The sequence below is a fragment of the Berghia stephanieae genome, chromosome 5 (assembly GCF_034508935.2).
Source record: "Berghia stephanieae isolate SIO BIC M18660-M18661 chromosome 5, UCSD_Bste_1.3, whole genome shotgun sequence".
In the NCBI taxonomy this organism is placed as follows: domain Eukaryota; kingdom Metazoa; phylum Mollusca; class Gastropoda; order Nudibranchia; family Aeolidiidae; genus Berghia; species Berghia stephanieae.
The window spans coordinates 7484175-7499311 of record NC_088364.1 but is presented as its reverse complement, the minus strand read 5'-3'; the positions used below and the strand labels follow the sequence as shown (position 1 = coordinate 7499311).

At 36.3% G+C, this 15137-nt stretch overlaps 1 protein-coding gene across 1 annotated transcript in view; it reads right to left on the bottom strand.

The window, feature by feature from the left end:
* LOC144972336 (cytochrome c oxidase assembly protein COX18, mitochondrial-like) overlaps nucleotides 1-14948 on the bottom strand; it is a 16473-nt gene extending 1525 nt beyond the window's left edge. Inside the window, exons 1-7 of the mRNA XM_078913432.1 lie at nucleotides 14629-14948; nucleotides 12509-13030; nucleotides 11474-11691; nucleotides 10424-10571; nucleotides 7419-7543; nucleotides 6665-6772; nucleotides 1-6050 (exon numbers count right to left, since the gene is read on the bottom strand). The exon at nucleotides 1-6050 is cut by the window's left edge and continues 1525 nt beyond it. Coding sequence (XP_078769558.1) covers nucleotides 5880-6050; nucleotides 6665-6772; nucleotides 7419-7543; nucleotides 10424-10571; nucleotides 11474-11691; nucleotides 12509-12878 — 1140 coding nt within the window. The 5' untranslated portion in view covers nucleotides 12879-13030; nucleotides 14629-14948 and the 3' untranslated portion in view covers nucleotides 1-5879. The remainder of the gene's footprint in view (nucleotides 6051-6664; nucleotides 6773-7418; nucleotides 7544-10423; nucleotides 10572-11473; nucleotides 11692-12508; nucleotides 13031-14628) is intronic.
* Nucleotides 14949-15137: the final 189 nt, after the last annotated feature.

Sequence of the window (15137 nt, the reverse complement as noted above, 5' to 3'; positions counted from 1 at the left end):
TTGTTGTGTTCCCTCCAAAAGAGAAGCAGTGTTTGTTCAGTCTTTCTACATTTATATGTAAAATTAAATTACCACCATCGAACTTAAACATGGCCTCAACACACAGGAGCCTTAACAACCCCAAAGGGTGTCATAAAAACCATAGATCTGGTAAGCCGTTCAGAGCAGGAGATGGTTGATGAACTGGAGGGCATTGGGTTAGCATCCGCCTTGGGAACAGTACCATCCAGACAAACACCTGGATCCTGACTTTCGACAGACCAAGACCTCAATCGAGACTGAAAATTGAATACCTCAACTTGGAGGTTCGACCTTGCATCCCAAACCCCACGAGATGCTTCAACTGCCACGGTATGGCCATACAGAGATAAACTGCTGCCGTAAAGCTGCATGTCCCCGCTGTGGCAAAGAATACCACAATGAAGAAAACTGCAAAGTGGACCCTTGTTGTCTGAGCTGCCAAGCAAGGCAAGTTAACTGTCATCCATATGGCCAAAAAATAAACTGCTATTGTAAAACTGCATGTTCCCCCCTGTGGCAAAGAAGACCACAATGACAGGACCTTTGTCTGAGCTGCCAAGCAAGGCAAGTTAACTGTCATCCATATGGCCAAAAAATAAACTGCTATTGTAAAACTGCATGTTCCCCCCTGTGGCAAAGAAGACCACAATGACAGGACCTTTGTCTGAGCTGCCAAGGCAAGTTTTAACTGTCATCCGTATGGACACAAAATAAACTGTTATTGTAAATCTGCATGTTCCCCCCTGTGGCAAAGAAGACCACAATGAGGAAAACTGCAAACAGGACCTTTGAGCTGCCAAGGCAAGTTTTAACTGTCACCCATATGGACACAAAATAACAAACTGCTACTGCAAATCTGCATGTCCCCAGTGTGGCAAAGAAGACCACAATGAGGAAAACTGCAAACAGGACCTTTGTGCAAGTTTTAACTGTCACCCACATGGCCACAAAACAACAAACACAGAAAATGCAAATCTGCATGTTCCCCCCTGTGGCAAAAGAAGACCACAATGAGGAAAACTGCAAACAGGACCTTTGTGCAAGTTTTAACTATCACCCATATGGCCACAAAACAACAAAGTCATTGCAAATCTGCATGTTCCCCCCTGTGGCAAACGAAGACCACAATGAGGAAAACTGCAAACAGAACCTTTGTCTGAGCTGCCAAGGCAAACATGCTGCATATTCAAAAGATTGTCCTAAGTGGCAAAAAGAAAAGGCAATCTTCACATATCGAGCCACTTATGACAGTACATTTGCTTTCAGGCCAACGCAGTGATCTGCCTGTTCTGGTTTGACCAGAATTGTTTTTATTGATTGTTTTGTATTTCTCGTTGCCATGTTGTCACTCTTTGTCAGTAGTCGTCACCCGCTACTTTATTGTCATAACTTGTTATTTTTAATTACTTCCACGATCGTCATTATTATTGGTATTTATGGTGTGTATTGATATAACATTTTCGCGCCTTTAATGAGTATGGGTAAACTGACTCAACATCTTGGTCAGTCTCTCTCCAAACGTTGAAAGTGAAGGTTTTAACCCTCTCAATTTTCATCTAGGCAGTTTTAACTGCATATTTAAAATATCTTTCTATATTTTCTTGGAAGTTTCGGGTTATAGCCCATGGTTTTTCCTATACTGGATTGTCCTCACATTTTAGAACTTAACGCACCAGAAATGTAAGTTTTTATTTCTAATTAATAGTTATTATGATTCGCATGTAAATTGTCTTAGATATGTAGCCCCACTTGTTCGCAGAGATATACTTATATTCATTGTATTTAATAATCTATCATTCCATATGTTCCATCCACATTTTATGAGATATACTTATATTCATTGTGTTAATAATCTGTTATCCTTCCATATGTTCCATCATCAGGAGGATACAGTCCCGTCTACACTACACCCTGAACCATGACGCCACCCTCGATCGATGGATGGCACGAGTGCTCATGAACGGCAGAAATTTGGAGGAGGTGGGGAGGAACTGCCAGACTCCAGCCGGATCTTCTGGTGAGATGCGGCGACAATTCAACGGTTATCCTCGACGCAGCCGTGACCTTTGACATCAAGGACTTTTCTCGCATCCACACTCACAAGAGGGAGAAGTATATAACCTATGGTCAAGTTCTCCCTCTCATCATCGTCGTACTGGACACCTAAGACTCCCACCAAATTACCAGACCGCCATGACACATCCTCAATCTGATGGAAAAATGGTGATCAGTTGAGGTTAAATGAAGATAAAACCGAAGTTCGAAGCATTATGAGAATTTCATGCACAAGTGTATTAAATGCAGCAGATTGTAAAAGTGACATAAATGCTGATTGACGAAGAATAACAATCTTGAAATTTCAAACAATATTTCTCAGCAATAAGAAGACTTCTGATTGTGTTGTTATTTGAGTTATACTATGTATGAATTATGAGAGGCAGAAATAGCCAAATTTTGTTTATAGCTTTCAATTTATTGCCGCTTAAACTTCAGGTCTGATAAGAAAGTCACAACTATATGGCCTGTGTGTTGGCAAGGGAATATTCTGTTTGGGCTAAGTTACTTGACCAGGAAATATTCTGTTTGGGCTACGTTACTTGACTAGGGAATATTCTGTTTGGGTTATGTTATAACCAGTAAAATGAAAGGCCCAGCATTTCTATGACAAGTGTTACAATATTGTAATGAGCTCTAGCCACCTGACACATGCATATTCCAATCAATTGTATTGTGTCTATGTTCGGTGAGAAGTTATATATTTCTTATATTCACATATATTGTTGTGATGTGGTGGTAATTGGTGTTCAAGCCGTTAAATCGTTTAGTAATAAGAAATCATTCTAACTATCAATTTTAGATAATGTTTTTTTTTGTTTGTTTGTTGCTTTAGGTCTCTTCCAACACAATTGAGGTTATATGAGAGACCGCTGAAACAAAAAAACAAGCAATCTAACAAAAATAGTACAAATGTCAATCAAAATCATAACCTAAAGATATCATAAGCTAAATTATAAATAACCAAGAACAAACAGGCAGAGGATTTACAGGAAAAAAAAATCCCCTGTCAAAAATACAATCACAAACCAAAGAAGCAGGATAGGCTAGTAAAGAGAAGAAGAAACGACATCACTATCGGATCGTACACCCATGCGAACATCATAGGTATATGATTCAAGGGTGATGCTCCCATCCAACCACCCGCTTAGATAATGTAGAGCTTTATGAGTTAATTGAATTGTTAACCAGAGATCCCAATTTAGTATTACCAAAAAGTAGGAAAAATAGCTGAAAAGGAGGAAATACAGCACGACACAAAGGATTTCAAATAAATCGGCCTACACTGATGTTCTTCCTTTCATAACACCATCATTTTAGCTTATATTTAATTGATCCCATGTAAGGTGCTATACAGATGGAAATGGATCTTTTACATCTTTCACAACTTCCTTAAATTCAATCGAGTTCTCATCCTCAAAATTTGATCAGCCATGGCCGATTCAATTGAGAGAATCTCATCTGGAATCTGTCGCAGCAATGGACGAAATTTGAAGAAATTCAAAAACAACCAGAATTGAGGCCATCTCAGATGACGACTTTGATATGCCACACCAAGAATTCCATTTTTCTTTATCTTGAAGCGTATCTGTGTCGAAAGAAGTGGAATCCTGAACCCCTCTGGCTGAAGTCACAGACAAATTTGGATGGGTGAAAACACCCGACAATGTTCCATTCATTAAGGATTCTATAAAATTCACTGCAAGACCGCCTAAATCAACAAAGAATATTCCTGATGGCTGCACTCTCCCGATAGATTATTTTTCCTTGTTCCTGTGTGGTGTCCGAGGTACTTCAACTGAGAGGGTCAAGAATAGCCCAACGCCAAGCCAGCAAGTCGTAAAAGGCGACTAATGGTGTGTGACTCCCCCTTTTTGAGTCACCTGGTCCTCCAGGTTGGGGGTTGTCGAAGGGTTAACATCCCTTCCATAAAACTCATTGTTACAGAAACACAGACGGGCCTATACCCTGACCCAGGGTGAAAAAGGCAATGATGATGATCTTTGACGACAACTTTTGGCAAACCCTCAGAACTGAGATCAACCATTATGCCCAACAATTTTTTGACTTGGAACAGTACCAAAGCCTGGATTGATCGGCACCCAAAAAGCTTTTATAGAAGACGAGAGTGGATTCGTGTTAGTTCGACTGTAGCAGTCGCGACTAATACAATGCTAAAATAGAACTAGTGAGGACCATTGACCATAAAGCAGACAATTATAACTATTACTATTGTGATAGGAATGAGCGAAATAAAATAATATAAAATAGACTAATAGTGACTCTTGAAGATGGAGAACCTAGGGACAAATGACCTTTGTGAACTGTGCATGTCGCAGATCTTATTACCTGCGTATCGACTATCCTTTTTTTATTTCTATTGCCCTGATATGAAAATCTTTATAAATAAATTTGAACATTTTTCTACCGAGCATTTCCTGTTACAATGTTACAATGTGATGGAGTTTGAGGCAAAAATAAGTGACAACATCCAGAAGATTCACACGACTAACAAAGCTGTTTGTAAGATGTGTAATGCTGTGATGGATGATGGTGGAAGATCTGTGATAGTTGTCACGAATCACACGGTATTTCATAGAAATTACAACATTTTGAGTTCAAACCACTAAAAATGTTACTACGTTATTTTTTATTTAAGGATAACAAAACTCAATGTTACTGTTTTTTGATGTAAGTAACTGTATTCTTTAATTTTTTTCAGAATTTTAGAAATTCTTCGTTTTACCTCATTTTTTCCACTATCATATATTTTAAGCAGGGATATTTTGCTGGAGGTGCTAATTGCAGTTAATTAATTTTGATTTTACTCAATAATCGTCATTTTGGCCTTTTATTTGATGTCTTATTAAACCCCAGGAGGAGCTGTCACCGGCAGACAGGCCACTTCTCTAGCATTATTAATTAGTGTAACGATCCCATGTAAGGAGCTATACAGATGGAAATGGATCTTTTACATCTTTTACAATTTCCTTAAATTCAATCGAGTTCTCATCCTCAAAATTTGATCAGCCATGGCCGATTCAATTGAGGGAATCTCATCTGGAATCTGTCGCAGCAATGGACGAAATTTGAAGGAATTCAAAAACAACCAGAATTGAGGCCGTCTCGGATGACGACTTTGATATGCCACACCGAGAATTCCATTTTTCTTCATCTTGAAGCGTATCTGTGTCGAAAGAAGTGGAATCCTGAACCCCTCTGGCTGAAGTCACAGACAAATTTGGATGGGTGAAAACACCTGACAATGTTCCCTTCATTAAGGATTCTATAAAATTCACTGCAAGACCGCCTCAATCAACAAAGAATATTCCTGATGGCTGCACTCTCCAGATAGATTATTTCTCCTTGTTCCTATGTGGTGCATACATATATAGCCACAATTATTCCAACATTTATACTACCACCCCTAGTTCTCACACTTGCTCAATAGTTGTAGTTTACACGAATTTCAAGACAATCAGTATTTAGGTCAAAATACAATTCATTATAGGAAACTCGGAAGATGAATTCAGCTTTAATCTTTTTACTTGTAAGTCATCTCTTGGCTTAGTCATCAATTTGTTATGCATGAATCCTATATTGCATTTGTTAATTGGTGTTAGATACCCTACAAATATACTTTTCTCAGCAAATATTAAATTGAAGGGAAGGTACTATTTTTATATTTTCTCTTGTATTTTCACTTTTTTTGGTCTTTTTTTGTCAGGATAGGAACTTATGAAGGCACCGATCTACGTCAGGTTTCTAAATAAGTAGACAAGTTATACTTAATAATCCCATCATCAAGACTTGTGATCATTTTGTTTAGACCCATTGGCTGCCTGCTGGTTGTTGTTGTTGTTATCACTCAATGGCTTGATACCAATTAGACCCTGGAATGTCTGGGATCTGTCAACCAACACAGTCTGAATGGCTGAGAATATTCCAGATGAGATCCAGTACAAAACCATGCCCTGTGAACACCCAAAAACATGATAATAAATAGATAAATGACTACAAAAATATTTTTTTGTTTCTTTTTTTTTCCGATGACTAATATGTTACTAGTGTGCATCTGTGTAAGTGTGTCTATGTTAATATTATATTGTTATAAATGTGTAACCAAATGACAAATTGCCACTTTTTTTAGGACAATAAAGATATATTTATTATTATTATTATTATTATTATTATTATTATTATTATTATTATTATTATTATTATTATTATATGTTAAAAGTAATTTAATTTTGTGAAATCTGCTGGATCTTGCAAAAGCTATTATAATCAAACCACAAAGCCATAAAATGAATTTTTGGCCTTTTTCTTTTGAATAGGCCTACATCAACAAATTGGAGGCAAATGTAGAAGATGAAAGTTAGAAATGAACCCCTTGAGCCAGAAGTTACCACTGTTTGTGTTTAAGATTAGGGGGATGAAAGAGTGCATCGTGAAATTTTGTTATTGAAAATTAATTATATTTTTGTAATATATATATATAATATACACTTTAAAACAAATGTGACTGTGTCATATGTGATTGCTATTATTACTTTGTATAAGATCTAATCCACAACAAAGAACTCACAGATGGTAAAGTGGAACTGATAGGGATGAAGACCAAGGCCAAACCTCGTAAACCATATGTCAGATACCGGCGGTACGTCGTCATTTCCAGTACATAACTTCGACCAATCTGGAGATAGATGTATAACATTGCAATTATAAACACAAATACATTTGTCTTGTCAACGAAAAAAAAAGTCATGATTGACAAAATTAAAAAAAAATAATACAATTTTTAAAAATAAAATTAAAAATAAAAATAAAAAATAAAAATAAAAAACAGTGGAAAGGGCTTCCAATTGTAAGAAAAGGAAAAAAAGAATAATATTGACAGGGATAAATTGACAGGTTTTTTTTTTCCTGGCAAAATTTTCAACATGTCAAGAAACTGATAAATCTATAATGAATGAAGGTCATCTCTGAATCAGTTTAGTCTTTTTTTTTTGTTTTAATGTGAGCTTAATGTGTGGAAAATCTTACTAAAAATTATCAAAGTGTATTACAAGGGGTCCCAAGCCAACATACTAACGCGCTATTACAATTTTTTTTTTATCTACAGAAAAAGAGATGGTATGAGCTAGGTACTTATAATTATAAAAAGGTTGAAAAAAATGAGAAAATAGAACGAGAATTGAACTCGAGAGCAACTGGTCAGAAGCCAAGTGTCATATCACAAACCCACAAAGCTGCACAAAGAATGTAAAAGATTAGCATTATCTATAAATTCACAAATCCCAACGAGATTCTCAAACTTTTTCATTTCTTCTGCATTTTACCTCAACATTGAGCAGAACAACAGCTCCCATCATAATAGGCAATATCAAAGTGCTGTCCACAGATGTGAGATCAGTAAACCAGGCCATGCCCTCTGTTGACAGAGACTGGCAAGAGTCGTGATTGTCTGTGAAGAAAGAAAAGATAAGATTCAAGTGATTGTCTGTGAAGACAAAAAACATATTCAAGTGATTGTGTGAAGACAAAAGACATATTCAAGTGATTGTCTGTGAAGACAAAAGACATATTCCACAGCGTACACAACGACAACAGTTTAGTTGAGACGGTATCCCGTTCCTGACACCTGCTGACCCGGTCACGGTGAGCGGTCAATCACCGAGAGGAATTTACCTAACGGGGATTGCCGTTTCACTCAATTTAACAATGTTTTGTTTTATTGTCTGTTAGACACCCATATTGAATGAGTTGAAATATCACTACTTGGTATAAAAGTTTATATTTTCTACTTTTACTGTGTGTTTTTTATTTTTTCATAGTATTACTAGATTTCTCAATATAAGTTATCAATGGACGGTAACAAATTACACAAAAAATATAGCGGGTGCAACATTTCAAAAATTAGAGAAAAAAAACGTTGCTATGGATTTGTCTGAATTTTATGTATTATAAAGACAAGATGTAAATACTTCTCCTCACAAAAAAATGTATGTTTCCTCAACAAAAATATATCCGCTACGAGCATTCAAACTCGTCAGTGTAGTTTGGGGCTGGTCTTTAACTGCATTGCGTTTATGACAAATCGCATTTTATTCATATCATTGATAATGCCGGATGCTCTTTTTTCCCAATTTTGCTGTTGTTTGGTGACAGGTCTCTGTGCTTGTTCTCCAAGAAGTCTAAGTCTAAACTTATATTGAGTGATGTGTGGTATGCAGTGGTACTCAAGGAGGTGTTGTTTTGGGATTATTTTGTTTGGAAAATATTTTCTGTATGTATCCGTGTAATGTTTTATTGCACTTTGAATATATTGGATTGTGTCTGCTTTGATTGATTTTGTGTGTGAAATAAAGTTGTGCACATGACTATAGGCCTTGTTTATATTGTCGAAAATTAATCCAATACTGCATGCGTCGTCAATGATGAGTGGGTCGTGGGTGCAGTTCTTTGTTTGTTGGATAATTGTAAGTGTAGACTTTTTCTTGTAAGTATTTGTGGCAGTGGTTGCCAATGAATGATCTGCTGTGGTAAGCCTGTTGTGTAATGCGGTATTCTGTCCAATTCAGAGGCAATAGGACCATCCCTGAGGGTCAGTGGCTCGTGCATGAGATTTGAAAGTCTCTCCTGCGTTTTGGAGTTTGTTGTTATATTCTACTGTCGATATCAAACATGCAAGTGCAACCCGTTTCAAGGTTGATTTATTTATTATTAGCGTCTTGGCAATGAGAAAATACAAAGAAGCTAATGAGTCGTGTGTTCAATGTGCTTTATAATGTGTACTTTTTACACATAAATTATGAGTGTGCTCCTTGCTTGTCCAATGCCGTGTCAGTCCCATAGACTAAAAGAATGTCATTAGAATAATTTGAACATTTAAATGGTTTCTTGCGGGCACGTTTCTATTTCTATGTTAAACAAATCATACCACATGTCCTACATAATGAATTCACTGCTTGGTTATGACTTGCAATTGTGTGGTCCATGCTGTAAGAGAAAATTCAAAATTGACTGAGCGATGTAAGCAATGATATAGTGAATTAATGAATAAAATGAGTTTTAAAACACTCTGTATTACTTCTCATATCCATGCATACATAACAGCGTACATAAAATTTGGAAAAAGAAAAACCAAATACTTCACCCAATTTGGTGAAAGAAAGGGGGGGGGGGGGGGGGGGCAGGAAAATTCTAACAAGCAGTTGAGCTAAGTTGAGGCCCAACACACAATGTCATTTAAAATTAAACATTAGCAAGATAATTCAAATTATGCAATTTAAAAATCAAATTAACTCATCATTGAAACAAATAAAAAATAAAAATATGATTAACAATAAAACCGCAGCGAAATATTACGTTTCAAGAACAAGGCTAAAGAGGTAATATCATTATTACCTGACCTACCGCGGAAAAATAATCATTACAAAATAATGAAAACTGAAGAGTAAATGAAACTTACCTCATTTCGTAGTAAAACTTGTGCCTTGTGAATCACACCAAAAAAAATTTGAAGTTTATAGCAACGTTTTTTTAGAATCCTGAGGTAATTACAAGTAATTTTATTTAAATGTTATAGAAAAATAGGTGAATTTGAATCACGGCTTGTGGAATAAGTACTGGAGATATTGAAATAAAAATTGGACCGATGGAAAGAGGAGATCTGCGAGAATTCTTTGCATTTTGGGTGGAATTGCATCGTCACGAAGATCGTGAGGTTAATTGGTACGGAAATCATCCATTGGTATCACCCAATGCACGTCAAATCTACGTTCTGGGAATTGATATCGGCTGACCGCTGTTGACCCCGGTTACCTGTCGGGTGAGGTTACGTCGGCGCTCGGAACAGCGGGAAACTAAACGGTCAAATTTATAGTGCAGTTTAGACGCCGTGATTCAAGTGATTGTCTGTGAAGACAAAAAACATATTCAAGTGATTGTGTGAAGACAAAAGACATATTCAAGTGATTGTCTGTGAAGACAAAAGACATATTCAAGTGATTGTCTGTGAAGACAAAAGACATATTCAAGTGATTGTCTGTGAAGACAAAAAACATATTCAAGTGATTGTCTGTGAAGACAAAAGACATATTCAAGTGATTGTCTGTGGAGACAGAAAAGATAGATTCAAATGATAGCCTGTGAAAACAAAAGATAGATTCAAATGATAGCCTGTGAAAACAAAAGATAGATTCAAATGATAGCCTGAGTATACAGAAAAGATAGATTCAAATGAAAGCCTGTGAAACAAAAGATAAATTCAAATGATAGCCTGTGTAGACAGAAAAGATAGATTCAAGAGATTGTCTGGGGAGGCAGAAAGGATGCTACATACCAAGAAGTGGGTTGCTTGCTCTGACAGACATGTTTCGAAGTGCATAGGACGCACTCACCCATATTGGAAGTCTGATCCAAAACGAGGCTGTGTCTTTCATCGGGTGGCAATTGTCTCTGATGTACAAATTTCTTAAGTGTCTTTTCATCTACGATTAGGAGAAAAATAGGAAAAAGAAAATGAATAAAAGTATATATATTAATATATATATATATATATATATATATATATATATATATATATATATATATATATATATATATATATATATATATATATATATATATATATATATATATATATAAGTATAAATACAAATAGGGAATACATCCTCACAAGGTTGTTTTTTACACGTATTTGTGTGCAGATGGTGACATGAAGAGAGAAAAAAAGAAACTTTTGAAGGATTGCCTTTGAGCCCAATTTTTACAACACTAACTCCCACTTTTAGAGCATTTGAGTCGATAAACTATAATTGATACTCTAGCTAACTACTGTAGAGTGGGAAACCGCAACTATTTGTTCCACCACACATCAAGTTTCTCACAGCCAGTACATTTGATTGGGGAGGGAGGGGGAGGGGGGGGGGGGGGGGGGGAATTCCTCCTCTGACTCCAAAATCGCGGATTTCTACGGATCCGAGGATAACCACCAGCACTGCTTAGTACCATATAATGACAGTGAATCACATTATATATCAGATTTGTAAAACTTTTGATACGGAGAAATAGTTAACTTATACAGAGCTGCCAACTTTAAATTTCAAAAATTCGTAGTTCCCGTGGGAAAATAAGATAAAGTCACTTTATAAACAGTTTTAGAAATAATATTTGCCTTCAGTAAAATCCAAAAATGCTCCTAAGTAGATATATAGATTCTAAGCATCAAACTTTCCTTTTCAACAAGATTTATTGAGTCAAAGAGGCGAATGCAGTACTCTAGTTGGAGCCGAAAATTCGTATTTCTACGATTTTTTCGTAGTACTAGGTAGGTCTGCATATATAACCATGTATGGTTATAAAATATTCAAATGGACACTTTCCCTCTTACATTTTTGATAAATTCTGTCTTTGCCCTCTTCTCGTCCCAACCAAACTGATGCATGGCCATAGACACTTCCTTCCTCAATCCCTGTGCAATTTCCTTGATTTCAGGCTGCAATCGTTGAAGGCGAACAGAGTTGTGCATGGAATAAATACTGAGAGGTAAAGGCAACAACGTTCGCAGAACAAACGCTGACATTATTATGGTAGACCACCAAGGAAGACCTGAATAGAGAAAAAAAATAGAAGGGTAAAAAAAAAATCCACCTTCAAACAAGTCAGTTTTCTGGAAATTTTGGGGCCAAGTGATACGATAAATGCTTTCATACCTATGGGTCATTGCGGGTGTTGCACAGTTGCGTCTCTGGAAAAGGCTCTTTATTCACACACTCACCGCACTCAAGTGTAAAATAAGTATGTGCCCAGTAACAGCATTGTCCCTATTGTCAAAAATTAATAAATAGCATCTCACAATGATCAATCATGTCTCGTCATTCATGTTGAGATTGCTTTTGGCTTGGGACCAGTTATAAAGCACTTTGAGCACATGCAGTCGGATCTGCACCATATTAAAGCCCAGTTCAACCCTATTCATGGCAAAAATTTAAACTGAATTAAATGACTGAAAAAGTTAAATAATGAAAAATGAAGGAAATGATGAATTTGAAATAAGCTTACTACCTATATTATGCGGCTATGTGGTCTAGTGGTATGACACTCGCTTTTGGATCGGAAGGTCTTGGGTTTGAGCCTCGCTTGGCGCAGAGTTGATTCCTTGGAGAAGGCTCTTTACTCAAATTCTCTCACCGTACTCAGGTGTAAAATGAGTACTTGGCCTTTAACAGCGTTGTCTCTGTCCAAAAAAAATTGTAACATCACCTAACAGGCATCATGTCCCGTCCTAAATGTTAAATGTTGCTGTTGGCCAGGGACCCCTTGTAAAGCGTTTTGAGCACATTTAGTGGATATTGCACTATATAAAAGCTCAATTTTTAAATTTTTGGTTAAATCAACTTTTATGGGTTCTTCATGAAATACTAACCTGTCAGGTCATGAGTCCCAGTAATGAATGATTCTGCTGCTTGAATCGTAGGAAAACTGGGAAATATGAGATCAGGGGAACCCGACAATAAATGTGGTGATCCATCGTCCAAAACTTTTGTCGTTGAAAAATGTCGAGCATTGTGCAGGCCATTGGGAATCAAAGGTTTCAGTGTGAATGATGAACAGATGGGGAAAAACAATTTTTTATCGGAGACAGAAACAGGATTTACAATGGAGCTGGGTGTGTTGCTTCTATAATAGTAACTGATTCCATTGTGGACAGGACGCCAGTGACGAGATAAATAACTAAATGAATTGTTGAAGGATATAGTTCTTAATGAATATTTTGAGCAAATTACATTCCTCATGATCACAATTTTTTAAAAATCTAATTTAAAGCATTCTTATTGTACAATATATCATTGATGTGTACAGAGTTGAACTTGGTGCTTGTAGCATGGAGATGTTTACTCAAACTCCTTTGAATTTGATGTCAACAATCTCGAACTTGTCAAATAAACTGAAAAAAATAGACAAACAAAGATTTGGAAGTTAAAGTTCCAGTTTGAATAGATTGAAAGGAAACTAAAATTCTAAAATATTTATGCATAAATTTATTCATAGATCAACGAAAGAGTGAAGCTTTCTAACTTTAAAGCTTTCACGTAAAAAAGAAAAATTCAAGCAAGTATTTCAAAATTATAAAGAAAAATTACTTATGATCATAAATAAATATAAATACTTATTTATCACATATATATGATTTCAATAAGATTTAGAATGGGTTTTTTTTTTTATCATTACACAGAAAAACAGAAAAACGTAAAGGCAAAGTAGGTAAGTCAAAGAAAATGCGTTTCTTTTTCGTTAAAACAAATATTTTTGTTTAAAATATAAGCAGCACATCAGTAAAACAGGAATATAATATATATATATAATATATAATATATATATATATATATATATATATATATAATATATATATATATATATATATATATATATATATATATATATATATATATATATATATATTTCATACAGCCTACCTGCAACTATCATAAGACAGGCTCTGACATCCCCAAGGGGGAAGACCAGAGGCTAAGAAATAGTTGGCAAAGAAACACAGTGGAGGAAAGCAAGGAGAGGCAGTTACATACACATGGATGCAGGTGGAGAAGACAGCCCAAGGAAGAGTCAAATGGCGATAATAACAAGAAATGACGTGAGTAAGAAAGTGCCAGACTGGGTCGTGGATAGCTTATACTACGGTAGAGTCACAATCTCTCCGGCCAGCGGAGTTGTACCAGTAATGTCGCGGGTTCGAGCCCCCATCGCCGCCACGAGATTTTTGTTCTGTTGTCCTCTGGCACTTTCCTACTCACTTCATTTCTTGTTATTATCAACATAAGTCAAGTGCCTGCTCCACTCACTTTTGTAAATCATCTCTCTGTTATGTATTATTATTTTTATTCTGAATGTATAATGTAAACATTTGAGTGTATTCCTCTTTGTTGGATTTTGTGCTTGTGCCTGGATGAGACTTGTAGGTGAATTCAAACTAAGTACATTGGTGGTATGCTCTTGGAATCTACATCTGATCCCTATTTGTTCTCAGTTCCCCTTTGTCTTACTTTTTCTTGGGTGCTTTAATTGTATTTCTATAACTTTTTACTATCCCATTTTCTTCCTTTTTACTGGCGCTGATATAACCTAAATGTGTTGCAAGCGCCGTAAAACCCTTAAAAACAAAAACAAACTCACTTTTCTGAGTCAAGCAAATGGGGAAGCACCATTGATGACCTATCCTATGCTCCGACTGGTTAAGGGCTTCAGTCAAGCAAGTTGTCACTGACATGCTCAAAATTGTTTTGACTTCTTCGCAAGACAAGCCCAAGTCACTGTGCCAGATACCACACATTTTCTTTTGCTCCCAACAGAACAGGGGGCCTAAGGCTAAGGAACTGTATTTCTTACATCAGTCAGCGCCCCGGCCGTCGTGTCTGTTCCCAAATTTCTTTACTTTTTTATATTTTAAACCATAAAAATTTTTTTTACAGAAGCGCATTTTTATTTAGAGTGAGTTTTGTACTGTTCTAGATATCTCCTTTGACTTACCTTTGCCTGTGTTACTTTTACTCTATCTAGATAGTCTAGGTACGTATGGTCACAACGTAGCAAGACCTATAACTTATTATGTTTCCAAACATGCGGAAAAGAGTTTACAACAAACATGCATGCTTTTTGTGAGAATGCTAAAGTTGAAATCCTCTCAACACTGGCCTGTTTTTTTTAAGTTCCCACAAACTCCCTGGTCCTTTGCTCTTCACGATTTTCTCATGACCTCAGATCAGAAAGTTCAATTTAAAATTCGGCCTACTTTAACAATTTCTACTTTCGTTTCTCAGTACTGCTGCGAATAAGGAAAAGGGGCGATATATACTATTCACAGTACTGCTGCGAATAATGAAAACGGGCGATATATACTATTCGCAGTACTACTGCGAATAAGGAAAAAGAGCGATATAGACTATTTGCAGTACTACTTCGAATAATGAAAAAGAGCGTTAACTACTATTCGCAGTGGCACTGCGAATAACGAAAACCGGCGATATCTGCTATTCACA